At 52.0% G+C, this 17,946-nt stretch overlaps 1 protein-coding gene across 1 annotated transcript in view; it reads left to right on the top strand.

The window, feature by feature from the left end:
* Positions 1–10,636, top strand: part of SLC37A1 (solute carrier family 37 member 1) — a 105,162-nt gene extending 94,526 nt beyond the window's left edge. Inside the window, exons 18-19 of the mRNA XM_058427387.1 lie at positions 8,210–8,334; positions 10,397–10,636. Of these exons, the coding sequence (XP_058283370.1) occupies positions 8,210–8,334; positions 10,397–10,402 (131 nt within the window). The 3' untranslated portion in view covers positions 10,403–10,636. The remainder of the gene's footprint in view (positions 1–8,209; positions 8,335–10,396) is intronic.
* The last annotated feature ends 7,310 nt before the right edge of the window (positions 10,637–17,946 follow it).

Here is a 17,946-nt window from a genome sequence, read left to right as displayed (position 1 = left end):
TGTTTATATCCATGCATGCATTTCCCCTTACCTGCATCGGGCCTGCCACCGTGTTCATATCCATGCATGCATTTCCCCTTACCTGCATCGGGCCTGCCACCGTGTTTATATCCATGCATGCATTTCCCCTTACCTGCATCGGGCCTGCCACCGTGTTTATATCCATGCATGCATTTCCCCTTACCTGCATCGGGCCTGCCACCGTGTTCATATCCACGCCTGCATTTTCCTCTTGCTTTTTCAATCCAGAGGCCTCGCGAGCTTTGGCCTAGTCATCCTTTCTCCTTGTCTTCTCTTCGGGTATTTTATTGATGACTTCCTGATAGCACCAAATGGCTCCCCTAGGGCTCTGAGGCATTCACACGTGTGTGTGAGTGTGCAGGAATTCCCTGGAATTCAGATGGACTGCCTTAGACTAATTTGACTGCTTTTAGGCAAAAAAAGCTTCTGGCCTTGAAACTTGCCGATTATCCTGGCCCAGACGTGCCTTGCCAAAGGTGTCTCTGGCCGGCTAGCGGGTTTGGGCAGCAGCAGCAATCACCAGTGTGACTTGAGGGCGCCGTGTCACAAGCGCGGGGTACTTTGGTGGACACCTGAGAGGCAGGCATCCTGCTCAGGAGGGTGAGGCTGCAGGACGCCCCCACAGCCTGTTGTGGTCAGACCCCGAGGATCCAGTGCCAGCATTGTGGTCCCCCTACTCGCTTACTGAGAACTCAGGGCCTGCCCCCAGGGCCCCGAGAGCCTTTACGCACAGTTTAATAACTAGCTGTGACTGCACACCCATGCAACCGCTCTCCCAGGCAGGAAATCAGATGTCACCAGCACTCCGGAAACAGCCCTTATGAGGAAACGGCAGTCTGGCCCCGGGGGTTTTAACTGACTTTACCTGGTGGGCCATGTGGATCCCCTCAGCCACGCCTCTCCCCTTTACAGCCTTTGCCCACTGTCCTACTGGGCCATTTGTCTCTTTCTAACTAATTTGTGTCAGTACCTTCTGAGCTCCGTTCACGTCTGTGAGGGTTAGTTTTCTGCACCCTCTTGGCCAGGCCTTAGGACCCAGTTATTCAAGTGAACACTACTTAGGATGTTGTCGTGAAGGCATTTTATAAATGTGCTTAACACCATCAATCCATCAACTTTAACTAAAGGAGATTTATCCTCCATAACTTGTGTGGGCCTGGTTCAGTCAGTTGAAGGGTTTGAGAGCAAACCTGAGGCTTCCCCCAGGAAGGAGAATATTCCACCCGTGGACTCAGCCTCAGCTCCAGCCTGAGACTTTCCAGCCTGACACCTGCCCTGGATTTCAGACTTGCCTAGCCAGCCCCCACAGTTACATAAGTCAGTTCCTTGAAGTGAATCTGTGTGTGCACATGTGCATGCGTGTGTGCGTGTGTGTGCATATGTGTGTGTCCATGCATGTGTGTGCATGTGTGTATGCATACATGTGTGTCAGTGTGTGCATCCATGTGTGCACGCACATGTGCATGCGTGTGTGTGCATGCATGTGTGTGCACGTGTGCATGCATGTGTGTGCGTGCATGTGTGTGCATGTGTGTGTGCGTGTGTGTGTGTGATCTCCGACTGGTTCTGTTCCTCTGGCTGAACCTGGAGGATGCATCGTCTTTCTGCATTGTCTACCTGTTTTACAGGGACCTGTCTTATCTTTAAAATCAGAAGTAATTAAGTTCATTTTAAAAGTCAAGGTGAGTACCAAAAAGAATGTAAACACTCTATTCCGGGGCTGTTTCTTCCTGGGACAGTTGTATTTTTAACACATTTTCCCAAGAGTTGCTGCAGCCACTCTGTGTGAGCCCCGCATCCTACCACAGCCTTAGGGACAGCAAGGTCACCAGCTCTAGAAGCTCTGCCTTCAGAACGGCCCACTCTGCAGCCAGCCCCATGAAGACACCTCTTGGGTGCCTGGTGTTGTAAAATTTACCCAAATCCAGAGCCATGATTCCAAACCTGACGGTAGAAGAGCGGCGTTCGTTTGCTTGTTCATTCATTCAGCACAATCGTTATCGTCAATCCCTGAGAATAAGCGCAGGGTTACAGTAATAAACCGGGAAAGCCAAATCAGCCCCATGGAGTCGAGTCTAGGAGAAGCAATAGACGACTGACAAAGGAACTGTAAACAGTCCAGGGCGCGGCGGGGGAGTGATTGTGTATTGACGGTCGTCTTCGAGGATGGGATAAGGGCGTGATGGAATGAACCCTGCAGATCTAGGGAAAGGCCATTCCGGACCCTGGAGGAGGTCCAGGAAGGAAGTTCAGAAGCACAGGCCACAGAGGGTCACTGATTTCACCAATTTCACCAGGATCAGGGTTTTCCATACCAGAAAGGCTGGAGGGGCAAGGACAGGAGCGTGAAAGGAGAGGCGAGGCTGGTGCCCCAGGAAACCCAAGCCTGGTCTCAGGCTGGTGAAGAGGTGGATGATGGAGCGAGTGGGGAATGAGTGGTCCCAGTGGCTGGAAGGCTCGCTGGGGGCTGATCTGGACAGATGGGAGGTGGGTGAGGTCCTGGGAGCGGAGGTTCTGGAGACCGGCGGGCGTGGCCAATGACGAGCCCTAGGGCGTGACTCTCACAATGGAGACTGAAGGGGTTGGAGGGAGGTGCCGTTGGAAAATTGTAGTAAGTGAGAAGAGTCAGAAATGGGAGGACCAGAAGGAAAGCCACTTCTCAGAGAAGAGTAACAAGTTCAACTTTGGTCCAATAATCACAATTTAGAGCCGACAGCAGCTTCAGAGGCCATGTGACAGATAAGGAAACTAAGGCCCCAAAAGCTGCCATGGAGACCAGACCCAGGGGTTCCAGCCACGGCTCTGTGCCTTCTGTAAAGGCAGCCTATGTCTGCACTCACCTGTGCTCTGGCCCAGGCCGGCCCTGCGCTTCGATTGCCAGGAGCCCTGCACACGGAACTGTGTCTGCGGAGGCTCCTTTTGGCACCTGGGAGGGCACCTCCAGTACTCCAGGACCTCGGCCATCGCCACGGACCGCAGGGTGAACGCTGGGTGGGCTGTACCACGGCCTCGGCCACCGCCTGCAGATCCAGGCTCCCTGCAGCCTGCTGAGCTGGTGGCCTCAGGGGACCGGCGAGCTGCGTTTTGATTTTGCTTTGTTACATAGAACCCAGGCCCTCTGTTGCCACAAGAGGGCCCCCCAGCCCCGGCTTACTGAGGCCCTCCCCGAGGAGGAGCGTATCTTGTCCCGTCCGCAGCTCAGATATCCAGAGCTCCGGAGACCCCGGCCCTGGCCCCACCCCTGCCCCAGCTGGGCCACGCTGCCCCCTCCACCACACCCCGGCAAGCTCCTCCTGGGGCTGCACTCAGTCCTGGGTGTCAGAGGGTCCTCTGGCTTCGCTTGTCACATTTAATGACGAATCAGAAATCAAATGTATCCAGAGCCAGCCTGGGCTTTAGGATAGAAGGGGAGGGCAGGAGTGGGGTCTCTGGGGACAGGGGCTGGCCGAGGAGGGAGGATGGGGGCAAGAGGACATTCGTGGGGCACCCACTCCCCACCCATCTGCCACCCCCTCCTCCCAGCGCTCCTTCTGAGGCCTTGCTGTCCCCGCCTTTTAGTAAAAAGTGGAGAAACAGCCTCACAGAGGGTGACCTGCTTCAGCTCCCAAAGCCATGCTGTGGCTGACCGGGGTCAGGACCCAGGCACCACGTCCATGGCTCAGGGGTGGGAGCCAGCCTCACTCGACTTCACGCTCAGGGCCAGGACCCAGGCCACAAGCCCGACCTTTGTCCTTTCCTCGAGCTTGCTGGGAAGCCTGGACTCACCCAAATCCCACCCAAAAAAGGCTGCAACAAACCAGCCTTCCTTGTGATTTCATTTTATGATTTTCTTTTCACATTTTCTTACTATGGGAATTCTCATGGGTACATAAAAATAGACAGCATAATAAGTGCCACTTCCTATCCCCCAGCCTTGACAGTTGTCAACAGCCTGCCTTTCCTGCTTCAAATCTATCCCACCGTGTAAGCCTTCATTTTATCTCATATGGTTTGCTTTTTTTTTTTTTTTTTTTTTTTGAGCTGGTGTCTCACTCTGTTACCCAGGCTGGAGTGCAGTGGCGCCATCTCGGCTCACTGCAACCTCTGCCTCCCGGGTTCCAGCGATTCTCCTGCCTCAGCCTCCCGAGCAGCTGGGATTACAGGCTCACACCGCCACATCTGGCTAATTTTTGTATTTTTGTAAAGATGAGGTTTCACGATGTTGGTTTCACAATGTTGGCCAAGCTGGTCTCAAACTCCTGGACTCAAGTAATCTGCCCACCTCAGCCTCCCAAAGTGCTGGGATTACAGGGGTGAGCCACCACGCCTGGCCTCATTATGTATTTTTAAGCAAATTATTGGATCATACCATTGCACCCAAACAATGCTGCTGTGTTACACAGCCATTTGTCCAGCCTCCTGTTCTGTGGATGAAGATCGCCAGGCTTCTCCACTTTCCAGACGAACGAAGCCACTGACGCCCCTACAGGCCGTGTGACTTGGCACAGCGCAGCCCCCAGGATCAGGGTCTGATCAGAGCCCTCTGGGGATGCTGGTTGTGCCTGGTGGCATGGCAGGAGGGAATGAGCCCTGCCTGGACTGTCCCCAGGTGATCACACGCATGCCACCGGGATGAGGCAGGAGGGTGGATCCTTGTGAGAGGAACAAGCCACGGGTGCTCTGTCCCCTGGCGTCCCCTCAGCAGCAGGACTCTCTAAATCCCCTCGCCTCCTACGGAAGGAGGAGAGAAATGAGTAAGAAATTGAAGTTACCACTAACGTTATTTTTAGAAACCGCAGTATGAAATGAAAAAAAATGAATGTCTCCAGACTGCCGAGTGGGGGAAATGATAAATCCATGCCTCCAAATTATATGAAATGCAAGAAAACCACCCAAGTGCCAATGACTCACAGGAGCTGGGGTGGGATTCAATCAGGATAGGGAACTCCTGGAGGCCCTTCAACTGGGCGGCAAGTTGATGGCACTGCTGTCACCCTGCAGGAAAGACCCGGCTCTCTTCCGAACCCTCCCCAGCCATTCGCAAGCACAGCGTGGGAAGCAGGCCGGGCTGAGCACGTCCAGGGCTCCCAAACTACACTGGAGCCGAAATCCAGGACTCCCACCTGAATTGGGATCCTCGGAGCGGGGTGCTGGAGGGAATGCTGAGGCCTCTCAGGTCTGACCACGTCCACGCCAAGGCTTGCTGCATGCTGTCCGTGAGCTGAGAGTTGCCACCATCCAGACACCACCCTGTGCAGCAGAGTGGGGCAGGGCAGGACTGAGAGACGGCGTTTGCCCTCCAGACCACCTTGCAGGCCCATGCTGTCGGGCTCAGTCTCCCTCACCCTGGGGCATGGATCAAGCAGGCCTGTCCCCTCAAGTCCTCTAAGAATGCCCCATCTCTGTAGTCCTCTGTAACAGTCACTAATGCTTTCTGCCAAGTATTTCCAATTCTCGCCCCTTCTAGGCTCCTGCAGCAATTCCACTCCCAGCTTCCTACCATGTTGGCCAACATTTTGACACGTGAACCTTCTGGGCTGGGCATGGGTCATGTGGCAGAGCCTTTTCCCCTCGGCCATTGGGACTGGCAATGTCCAACACGTCGGCTGCTCAGTGAGCCTGGTCCAGCCGTGGCAGTGTGAGGCAGAGTCCCCCGCCCAGTAGCCCCCCAGTAACTGGGTAACCAATGTGACAGGACGGCCATGGGGAGGCCGGGGTGGTGCTCAGTGGGCAGAGGTGGCTCATTTACAACACTGTGCCTGTGACGCTGTGGGAAGCCGACCTCACACCTAACAAAATCGCAACTCCGGAGGAGGGGCCTGGAAACGATGTTAGTAGTAATGGGTGTTGGTTGCCTTTGGATTGCGTTAGAAAGACATTATAAGGAAATGATGCACTCAGAAAGTAATTATGTGGTTTGTAAGCCAGGATGAAAGGGAATGGAGAGTTCAATTCAGGAACATTCAGGACTAGACAGAAGCTCCTCAAATACCAACAGCAAAATGGTAAAATGGAAAGATGCCTGAAGCAACAGCTGCCACAAAAGCTCAACGTCTTCAACAGGGAAATCAAGCCATGGCCTCATGTCCACTTCCACCACATCTCTTAAGAAAAAACTCAAATCTTTTTTTCTCTGCTCTCACACACAGGAGACTTCTGTGACCCCAAAATATGTGGAGATTTCTCCCCACCAGCAAGCAAGCAGTCAGCACTACAGCAGACACCGTCTGGTTGTCCTGTAATTCCATCCTGACACTCTACCTGGAGAGAGCTTGTATCCCACAGGATGGGGGCTCCATCCCCAAGACTGCCCCTCTCCCACCTCAGACACCAGTTGCAATCCGGTGCCTCTGGAACTTCTGACCAACTGGCTATAAATCAGAGTTCCCACAACCCCATCTTTGGGTTCAATTAATTTGCTGGAGCAGCTCATACAATTCAGGAAAACACTCATGTTTACCAGTTTGTTATAAAAGACATTGCAAAAGATACAGATGAAGAAACACATAGGACAAAGTATGGGCGAAAGGGTGCAGAGCTTCCACGCCCTCCCCAGGGGCCACCCTCCTCTAGGAGCCTCTGTGTGGTCAGTGTTCAGCCATCCTGAAGAGCCCTGTCCTCTTGGGCCTTTCATGGAGACGCATGGGGTGGGCATGATTGACAACCATGTAGAAATGTGATTGGCCCAAAGGGATATGGTCTAAACCCGGCGAGGCTGTCTGGTCACATTCTTCTTGGCTTTTCTGGGCAGCATTCCCTCCTCCAGGGTGTGGGGTAGGACCCCCTCTGGAATGAGGGGCTTATGACCCACAAGCAGATTAGGGTTCCACATGCCCAAGGCAGGTGAAAAGAGAGCAGAAGAAGGTCAAGGAGAGAGATTCTGTTTGTTAGGGCTGTGGGAGTTATGATCCAGGAACTGTGGACAAAACCCCATATATATATACACACATACATATATATATACAATCATATATGCATATATTAAGCCATATGTGTATATATGTATATATACATATACATATATGTATATACATCTATATGGGGTTTTGTCCACATTTTTTTATATATATGTTTTTTATATATAATATTACAATGTCTGAATGGACCAAAGTGAATCATGTCAGGTGGACACAATGGCTCGGGAAAAACAGATAAAGGGTATGGCGTCCTCATGTAAGCTCTGTCGCCTTGAGAGGCCTGTAATTGTCTCTCTCCATAATTTCAGTAAGAAGCCAAACAAACGCATTTTTAAGAGGATGGTAACACCAAAGGACCTATAAACCTAGAAGAAAATCATCGATTATCATTATCGGCAGCAGTTCATGTTCTAAAAAGTCACTGTAAACGCAGAATTAGAGATGAATGAGCCATGCTCCTAGGAGAAAGACAGGGTTAAGATTCCTGAGAGCTCTGGTCACTAAATTTTCGTCAATCCACACACAATCTTGTTTTATGTGTATTTCTGTTTAAAGACACCTGTGTAATATTGTTGACTCATTAACATTGAAGCTTTCTCTAAGATGCCTTTTTTCTCTGTCTGGCCCAGGGCACGTGGCTTCCCTGTGCTTAGGACCACTTCAGCACTATGCTTGGGCCAACTTAGACAGCAAAACCACCAAAAAAAATTAAAAAATGTCACTAAGGAGACCATGGAAAGACCCGTGTTTACAGGATGAGCTAGAACGAGAAGGCAGAACGTCACTGTGTGCGACCTCAGCTGGGAACATGCACATCCTATGTCTCAAACTTCCCCCTCCCTGTGTGTGTCCAGTGACCCGGAGTGCCCCGAGTATTGATGTGGGGGTTACAAATGCATTTTCCCCAGCGGGTGAATTCACAGACTGTATTTGTGGTTGTTTGAGAACTTGAGAATAACCCAAGGCTCCCATTCTTTGAGGAGTGGCAGAAGAGGCGAGAAAGTGGGGACTCTCCAGTGCCTGGGATGCAGGTGGCCCAGGGGACAGACCAAAGGAAGGGCCAGTCACTGCCACCGAGAACATGGACTGGGGCCTGCCTAGGGAGGAGAGCTGGGGCCACATCGAGGAGTGTCCTCTACCATACTGGGATCTCAGGCTGGCCACACTCCACGATTGCCATGTGCTTGCCACTCTGCCCCTCTCTGAATGGGGGCTGGTTGCTATTGTCTCTGCTCTTGCATTTCATAGTAAACAGGTAGGAAAAGTGAATGACTTGTCTTTCCACTTCATAGGTCTCCAGTCCAGAAAGGGCCTGTCCAGACCCACTGAGGACCACTGGGCACCACCCACAATGGAGAGACCACCTAGATCGCCAGGGCAGCCACAGCACTTTGGGCAGGACTGGCGGGAACTTCAGGTAGGACTGGCGGGAACTTCAGGTGGGAGAGAGAGAATGTTCTTCATATGTGAGGGGAAGAAGCTTGACCTTGGGATGGCCATGTGACGCCAGCACTGCTCAGTTACTTCTGGTTTCTCTACTCTGGGAGGGTGGCAGTGTGGTAGGCTGGTCCCCAGGAAACAGACTCAGATTCGGAGCCTAGCAGGCAGGAGGCTCATCGTGAAGTTCCCTTGTGGTCAAGGGTCGTGGAAAGGAGGCAGCAGAGGATGGCACAGGGAGAGAGGATGGCAGCCTTGAACCCCCATGGAGAGAGAGAACCGGCCCATCACACTTGGCCCAAACAGCCATGCCTGACCTTCCCTAGGGGTCGTTCAGGCCTCCCCTGTGGCAGGTGTTCTCTGGGAGCAGCTGCCTGTTACACACAGATCTTTGCACCTCCTGCCCACTCCCCCATGTCTACCCCATGCCTCAGCCCTGACTGCCCATCCCCACTCTCCACATCGCTCCCATTCTGGGTTCAGCTGGCAAAGTCGGCCATTGCCCATGGGTTCAGAGATCTTCTAACCTCACAGCCACTTACACAGGGGGGATGACCACTGGGAAAATGTTCCCTCATCACCCTCTGTGTTAGTCCATTCTCACATTGCTATAAAGATACTACCCAAGACTCGGTAATTTATCAAGAAAAGAGGTTTCATTGGCTCACAGTTCTGCATGGTTGGGGACACCTCAGGAAACTTACAATCATGGCAGAAGGGGAAGCAGGCACGTCTTACGTGGTGGCGAGCGAGAAAGACAAGTGCAAGCAGGGGAATTGCCAGACACTTATAAAACCATCAGATCTCATGAGAACTCCCTCACCGACACGAGAACAGCATGGGGGAAACTGCCCCCATGATCCAATCACTTCCCATCAGGTCTCACCCTCATCACCTGGGGATTACAGTTCAAGATGAGATTTGGGTGGGGACACAGAGCCAAACCATATCACCCTCATTAAAGGGCAGCTTGCTGAGGCTGGAGTATGGCAGCCAGGCGATTTGGGCTGGCCCCACAGGCAGAGCAGACACCTCCATGAACTGAGGCCGGGCTTGTCCCTCCCTCCTCAGTTCACCGGAAGGTTCCTCCACTGGGGCTGTGGGGACTGCTGTGGAGGGTGGCGGGGTACTGGGCAGCTGCCGCTGCTTGGCCTCCTGCTCCTGCTTCTGCTGCTGCCACACGCACACTCCCACCTGTGATGGGTTATTTCTGAGTCCCCAACCTCATGACCCAGGGATATGACAGAATCCAGCTCATCTGAGCAGGTCCACATGCACAATCAGGTATACCATCACCCCAGGCCCCAGGAGCACATCAGCAGGGACTTTTCAGAATTTTTTGCAGAATCCTCTGCCACAGATGGCATGGCTTTGTTCCTGAATCCCAGGGGCCTGCAGTGTGATTCTGGCATAGTGACTTGCCATAAACACACAGCATTCCTTTCTCATGTCTGATACCTCTCATAACACAGGGTCTGACCAGCTGCAGGGCCTGAGTCACAGGGCTGCCTGCACTGCAGCCTCGACCTGCTGCAGGCTCAGGGAAGGCCGACAGCTTCTCATATCAATGGTACGTAGGCTGGAGTGGTCTTCATGCGTGTGGAATGTGCTGCCTCCAGAAGGCGCACTGGCATTGTCTGTCTCTCTTGGTCGTGGGAGATGCAAGATGCAATAATTGGCTCTTTGCTGTGGACGGGAGACCCAGTATCCTCCTGGTTATGGGACCTCCCCACCAAGAGTGTTATTAGTGGCAGTTCCCAGAATCTTTGTAGGATTTGTCTGCCAGCTGCGGGCACTCAGGCATCTTACCAAGACTCCCAGTGTGCTAGCCGCTTCTTGGTTAGCACCCTGCCAGTGCAATGTAATCAGTGTGGCGGGCCAGCGTCATGCTCTTTGGGATATCCAGCTTGTCCAGCTCTCTCTGGGCTTCCTTAGGGCATAGAACACATGGTTTATTAGCACATAACACTGAGGCAGAGCCAAGGTCCACTGTTATTCATCCTATGTGAATACAGGCTCTTCCTGATGCTCTTTCCTCATAGGAATAGAAAAGAATGCACTTGCCGTCTCAGTGGGGCAGAGCACACACCTGAGGCTGTGTTGATCCACCTTGACCAAGATCCCACGCCTGGCAGGGCAGCTGCCACTGTGGATTCTCCTTGGTGCAGCTTGCTGAAGTCCACTCTATTCCTCCAGGAGTCTCCTATTTCTGCAGAGGCCAGCCTGGTAAATTAGAGATACATTGAAGACCACCACCCCTATCCTTCAGCTCCTTAAGAGCAAAACTGAGTCACAACAGCTTGCATAAATCCTGTTTAAACATTTCAACTTACATAATCCTGTCAACTTTTCATTTGTATGCTGTGGTCCTATTGGGGTGAAAAACATCTGAGTCTCATGGTACCAAATATGTTACCAGTGGAAGTATCTGAGTTATTGGCAGTGAATCCTTACGGGTCTGCAGCAACCTCAATTCTTGCCTCCTCAGAAGAAAGAATTAGACTGAGGGGCATAAGGCAAAAAAAGACACCGAGGCGACTTTCAGAAAAGGAATGGAAGTTTCTTTTAAAAGGCTCTAGGACAGGAAAGAAAGAAAACACACTTGGAAGAGACCCAAGTGGGCACATGAAGGTCAAGTGCAGTGTTTAACCGTGATCCTAGGGCTTTACAGGATGGCCCGTTTCCCATGGTTCTTCTCTTAGGATGGGCTGCCTGCATGCACGTGCCCTCCTTACCCTTGGGAGGTGAGCACACATAGTGTGTTTAGGAAGTGGTACGCATGCCCCTCTGAGGCTTTCTTCCCTTTTCCTGTGGTGTGCCCCTGGAAGGTCACATTCTGCCATTTTGTCTCTTAATGCACGTGGCCGGGAAGGTGCTTCTCCCTGGCGCCTGCATTCAATGAACACTTTAGTGCAACAGGTGTAGACGATCAGGAAATGGCCTCTCGCTGGTGCCGGCTGCCAATTTATCCCTTTTAGAGAGACAATGCGATCATTGCCAAACCATCACCTGACATTCCTAGTGGGTGGGAGAAGAGCTCTCTCCTCCCTCTGCTCATGAGTGTCTAACTACACCTGTAACAGCACCAGGAACTTCTTTTTTCAACCCCCAGACCATTTTTCCCTCTCTTGTAAAAAAGATTTAGGTTCCCAGCAGGGGTTGAGCCAAGGGTCTCTCTTGCCAAACTTTAATCTGGACTTATCTGCATCAGCATTGCCCTAGGCAAGTATTGCTCAGCTTTCTCATTGCAATCTTTGCCGCCTTATTTTTTTTTTTAATTTATCCGATCTGGGATAAATACAGAAAACTGGTTTGGGGCCCTTTAACATTGTGGGGCCAGTGGAGGCTTCCTTTGGTTCATCCAACTTTTGACAGTGTTAATTAAGACCTTTGTTTTGGCTGGGCGTGATGGCTCACGCCTGTAATCCCAGCACTTTGTGAAAGGGGCCGGGCGGAGACCAAACTACACCAGTCGCAGTTAAGAGATCTTTATTGGAGGTATCGAGCGGCACCACGCAAGGAGAAGGAAGAGAAGAGAGAGAGGGCTGCTGGTGTGCTGGGTTTTATATCCCTTGGGCCTACGTGGATTGGGCTAGGGGCAGGCCCAAGGGAAGGCGGGAGATGCTTCTTTCTGATTGGCCCTCCTTTGGCGGGTTCAGACAGTGCCCGGTCAAGGAGGGGAGAAGAACCCGGAACCGGCCCCATCTTAAGGTACGGCGCCATTTTAAGGTACCCCATGTTACCTAACATTCCTCCCTTTTTGTTTTCTTAAATGGGGGAAAATGGGTGTCGTGGTTCATCTGGCTGCTTCCTGCTGAGTGTGGGGCACTGTGGGGAGGGGGCACAGGAGAACTGTCAGGGTTGTGCATGGGGTAATGTTCCTTGTAGGTATAGATCCTCCAGGGCCATGAGCCAGTTGAGGGGCAGGGATGGGTTGGCGATGAGCCAGCTGTCGGCGCGGAGATGGTTGAGAAATTTGTGGAATCGGTTGGCGGTTGTCATGACTGGCTTGGGTTAGCAGGTTGTGAGCCCATCTGTGGAATCTGTCCCGTCCTCGCTGGTGGCTAAAAGTTGGTAGTTTCTGAGGAGAAGCTGGTTAAATGTTTGGTTAGATATGGAAGAGAAACTTAATGAGGCAGGGGAGTAGTGTGCAGAAAGCGAGGATACCCATTAGGGGGCCTAAAAAGGGAAGGAGCCAAGCTAAGAGGGGGGTTTTGAGGGTTTCCCAAAGGGAGGGAGTAGTGCTAGCATTCATTAGTTTACGTTTTACCTGATGTAGGTTTTAATGCTAGTTTCGATTACTTGGGACTCATTAATGTAATAACAACATTTCTCCTGTAAGAAGATGCAAGTACCGCCTTTTTTGGCTGTGAGTAGGTCGATGGCACGGCAGTTTTGAAGGGTGACACCAGCTAGAGATGTGATTTGTCGTTGGAGGGCGGCTAGAGACTGAGCCATTTCCTCAATGGCCGTCTGAAAATTGGGATACGCTGTATACCTATGAGAGAGGTTGTTAGAGATGGTCCTCAGGAGAGTTGGGTTTAGGGTGATTAAACTGATAGGCTTGAAGGCCTTCAGAGAAGGAGAGCAATGTGAGTTGAGGGACTAGTGTGGTGGGTATGCAGGGGCCAGGGATAGAGGAATTAATGGCCGTTACACCAAAAAAGCCGTCTGGAGCTGGAAAGTTGGGGGGGGAGGTGACAGTTTGTTTGCATGTTACATTGTGGGGCGATGGGGGGTGGTAGCTGGTGTTGTAACAGGTAGGAATAGGGATGCTGAGGTTGGCAAGGAGGGGGACATGGGAGATTACAAAGCCGGTGGTCGGTGGGGAGGAGTTGCTTGTGTTTATGGAGCTAGATAGTGGAACTGCAACAAGAGGGGGTTTGTTGTTGTTATGATGTTTGCGCATAAGAAACTATTGGAAGTAGGGACCTGAGAGGTGTTTAATATATGAATGGGGTCTGTCTGTCTGTTTTTTTTTTTGGTGACTTAATTCATAACACAGCTGGTCCAGGGACACCCATAGTTTTGGGGCCATTCAGTTTTACAGGTACTGCGGGATTGTTGGTGTGGAAAGCAAATGGCAAAGTGGAACATGTGGAAATAAGGGTCCTAACCGCTATTTATTATGGTGAGTTTAGGGAGGGGAAGGTTTACTGAGGATGCGTTGATGGAGCATCGGGTGTAACTGATGACATTGGTGTGTGACCTCTGGTTAGCGCTGTAGGTTTCTTTGAGGGTGAACAGGTAGTAGGGTTGTGAAGGGGGCCTGTTGGCGGAGGAGGGTCCATAGAAGAAGATGTAAGAGGCGGAGAGCCAGAAGAGCGGGCTCGAAGCAGGCATGAGGGTGGCAGCTTATGCCTTAGGAATAGTAGGAAAGGAGGGCGTTTTAGAAATGCGAACTTTGAGAGGGTTGTGGGGTATGGGCATGCCTGGCTTTAGAGGGGTTTGTGGGTTTGTGTTTAAGGAGAGACAGGCAGGAGGGTGGTGGGATTGAGGGGTGCACATGTTTGGAAAGTTACAGCGGAGACTTTTGTAGGTCAGGAGTTCCTTGAGTTGATGGGGGGAGGTAATGACAACAGCTGCCCTAAACATTAATTTCTTTGACTCTTGAAATAGTAGGTAGGTTGCAGCCAGGGCCCAAAGGCAGGGGGCCCACCCTTGCATGGTGGGGTCTAGTCGGCCGGCAGGGATGCAGAGCCTCCCATGGTGAGAGAGGGAGGGGTATATGTATACAGCACCTGGCTGAACAGGGCGTCCCTTAGTAGCCAATGGCCATGTTGTGAGTCAGAACGGTTGAGCCGGTCGTCACCGAAATGAGAGAACTGATGGGCCTCTGTAAGGCCGAGGGCCATGGGTTACCTGGTACCAGGATTTTTTGAGCGAGAGAAGGGAGGAAACCCAGGCCGGATGAGTGAGGAGGGAAAGAAGAAAACTCAGTTCCCTGTGGGCCAAGTTCGCTCTCAGAATTGTTTGGATAGGTATGCAACTGCTGCAAAGGTAGGTCTGTGCATCTGACCTAGGACTCCAAGAGCCAAGCCATTGTGCTCATGTACATACAGAATGAAAGGTTGTTGTAAGTCTGGAAGATGTAGGGCTGGGGCTTTGAGTAGTGCCTGTTGGAGTGACAGGAAGGGCTGCTTGACTGTGGCCTCTACAGGCTCGGATGGGGCACCTCAGGAGAGATCATATAGCAGCTTAGCTAATAAAGAGTAGTTGGGGATCCAAGTTCTAAAGTAGCCTGCTAGTCCTAAGAAGGAGAGTATCTCTTGTTTGGTTTTTGGGATGGGAAGACTTCTAATGAAGCACTTTCGGTCTAGGGTGATGGCCTTTGAGTCATGGGCAAGGAGGACTCCTAGATAGGTGACTTGAGTAAGGGAGAGCTGGACCTTTTGGGGGGATACTCGGTAGCCTCGGTCAGCAAGGAAGTTGAGAAGAGAGGTGGTGTCAGTTTGTGAGACAGTTAGAGAGGGACTGCATAGGAGGAGGTCACTAACGTATTGTAGGAGGGTGGACTGGGGAAAGTGTAATTTTTGTAGGTCTGAGGCAAGAGTTTGACCAAAGATATGGGGGCTATCTCTGAACCCTTGGGGAAACACTGTCCATGTGAGCTGTTGTGACTATTTAGTGTCTGGGTCAGTCCAAGTGAAGGCGAACAGGTCTTGTGACTGAGGGGAGAGGGGAATGGTGAAAAAGGCATCTTTAAGACCTATGACTGAGAAATGTGTGGCACTAGGAGGAATAGAGGATAAGAGCTGAAGTCTTGGATGAGGCGGAACGTACCATTGGGTTTTTTTAGGAGTGTTAAATGGAGAATGGATTGGCCTGAGGAACCCTTTTCTTAAGAGGTTGGTTGTAATCTTTTCAGGCTGGAGACGGGGAGAGGATATTGGGGTTGGCTGGGGAAGTGGTGTGGGTTTTAAGGACGCTGGCTGGGAGGGAATCTATGGAACTCGCCACCAAGGCAATGAGTGAGGTGGATTATGGGAGGGTGATTGGTTGGAGGTGATGGAGGTAAAGGTGATGGGATGTCCATCCACTGTTAAAGAGACCCTGGGCTCCTGTGTGGTGATGATTTGTGTCGGGAAGGAAGTCCCAAGGCCCCGTCAGTCTTGCCTAGAAGATCGGGAGCTGGGATGGTGGCCGGCCCGGCCCCCCTTCAGGAGCTGGGGCAGTCTACGCCCCAATGGCCAGATTGGTGGCATTTAGGACATGGCCGGTTGGGGGGCCTGGGATTTGGGCACTCTCGGACCCAGTGCCCTTCCTTTCCGCATTTGAAACAGGGCCCTGGGGGCTGACGTTGGGATGGATGGGCAGACGACAACTTATGGCCGTGTGATCGAGGGGAGGCTTGAAGGGCTTGTGCCAGTAACTGGTACTTTTGCCTCTTTGCCTTCTCATCTCGATTGTGATACACCTTAAATGCCGTTGCTAAGATCTCGGTTTGAGGGGTGAGGGGGCCTTTGTCCAGTTTTTTTAGTTTACCTTTGATATCAGGAAAACTCTGAGCAAAAAAAATGGGATATGTGGAGTTGCCTACCGTCTGGGGTTTCGGGATCTATGTTGGTGTATTGTTGGAGTGCCTGTGTAAGGCGGTCTAGAAAAGCGGACGGGTTTTCATTTTTATCCTGTATGACTTCATGAAGTCTTTCAAGGTTAACTGCCTTTTTTTTTTTTTTTTTTTTTTTTTTTGAGACAGAGTCTCGCTCTGTCGCCCAGGCTGGAGTGCAGTGGCGCAATCTCGGCTCACTGCAAGCTCCGTCTCCCGGGTTCACGCCATTCTCCTGCCTCAGCCTCTCCGAGTAGCTGGGACTACAGGCGCCCGCCACTACGCCCGGCTAATTTTTTTTTGTATTTTTAGTAGAGACGGGGTTTCACCGTGGTCTCGATCTCCTGACCTCGTGATCCGCCCGCCTCGGCCTCCCAAAGTGCTGGGATTACAAGCGTGAGCCACCGCGCCCGGCGGTTAACTGCCTTTTGAGCTGCCCTCCGTAGACCGGCTATGATGCAAGTAGCGAAATGGTCTCGGGCTGATACTCCATTTTGGGTGTTATAATCCCAGTTGGGCTCATGCTCAGGTACTGCCTGCGCTCCTAGCGGTAGGGCTGGGGTTGTTTGATGAACCTCATCTGCATAAGTTCGAGCTTGTTCCTAGACTCGCCTACGCTCCTCAGGGAGGAGGGTGTTAGAGAGAATCATAAAGCAGTATTGGAAGTGTAGGAGCCTAGGCGTTTTTCTATTTGTGATAAGTCAGCCATAGAAAAGGAGACACGGACTTGGACAATACCTTCAGCTCCTGCCACCTCTCTAAGGGGGGCGGAGGGGTGTGACTTTGAGTGAGTGGTGGGGGGGGCTGAAGGCCGGGGCTGACGGGATAGGCGGTTGAGGGCGTGGGGGGGGGCAGTGGAAGGCTGGGCAACTTCCGGTTGGGTGGTGGCCGGAGGGTGCGGCGGAGGGTGGTGGTATGGGGGGGGTTCATCGGCTGGGTCGAAGTCAGGGGCAGAGGGAGAGGTTGGCGGTTTAAGAGCGGCAAGGAGCTGCTGTGGTTTGCAAGGGAGACAAAGGTTAGGTGTATCCCGTAGGAGAAAGCAGCCGTGGATATATGGGATCTCTACCCATTTTCCTGTTCGCTCGCAATAATTGTAGAGATCCTGGAGAATGTTAGGATCGAGAGACCCATAAGTGGGCCATTTGCTTTGGTTGTCTAGGGGATATGTGGGCCAGTTTTGCTATTTGGGGTCTACCATGGCCTTCGGGGCTTGAGGCGAGGCACTTCATGGGGTCTCTTGCCTGCCTAGAGAGGTAGACCCCGGAGGGGAAGACTTACCGAGACGAGGCTGGTGTTGGGCGAACAGCTTGGCGAGCAGGAGAATGAGCGAAGACCGGCCGGGGTCTGGACTGAGCCCAAAAGGGATCACGGTCCCACCGAGGGGGGTGGGGAGTCCCGATCCGAGTCACGGCACCAATGAAAGGGGCTGGGCAGAGACCAAATTACACTGCTCGCGGTCAAGAGATCTTTATTGGAGGTATCGAGCGGCACCACGCAAGGAGAAGGAAGAGAAGAGAGAGAGGGCTGCTGCTGTGCTGGGTTTTATATCCCTTGGGCCTACATGGATTGGGCTAGGGGCGGGCCCAAGGGAAGGCGGGAGATGCTTCTTTCTGATTGGCCCTCCTTTGGCGGGTTCAGACAGTGCCTGGTCAAGGATGGGATAAGAACCCAGAACCGGCCCCATTTTAAGGTACGGTGCCATTTTAAGGTACCCCGTGTTACCTAAGACTTTGGAAGGCTGAGGTGGGTGAATCATTTAAGGTCAGGAGTTTGAGACTAGCCTGGCCAACATGGCAAAACCCTGTCTCTACTAAAAAATACAAAAAAAATAGCAGGGCATGGTAGTGCATGCCTATAGTCCCAGCTACTCGAGAGGCTGAGGCAAAAGAATTGCTTGAACCTGGGAGGCTGAGGTTGCAGTGAGCAGGCGAGATTGTGCAATGCCAGCCTGGGCAACAGAGCAAGACTAAATCTCAACAACAACAAAAAAACCTTTTAACTCCATCAATTTTCATTTTATTCTGTTGCTGCTATAAAATATTT

This window comes from Hylobates moloch, unplaced genomic scaffold (genome assembly GCF_009828535.3).
Source record: "Hylobates moloch isolate HMO894 unplaced genomic scaffold, HMol_V3 SCAFFOLD_14, whole genome shotgun sequence".
NCBI classification, from domain to species: Eukaryota; Metazoa; Chordata; class Mammalia; order Primates; family Hylobatidae; genus Hylobates; species Hylobates moloch.
Note: the sequence above shows the minus strand (reverse complement) of the source record. Positions and strands in the feature narration are given on the sequence as shown.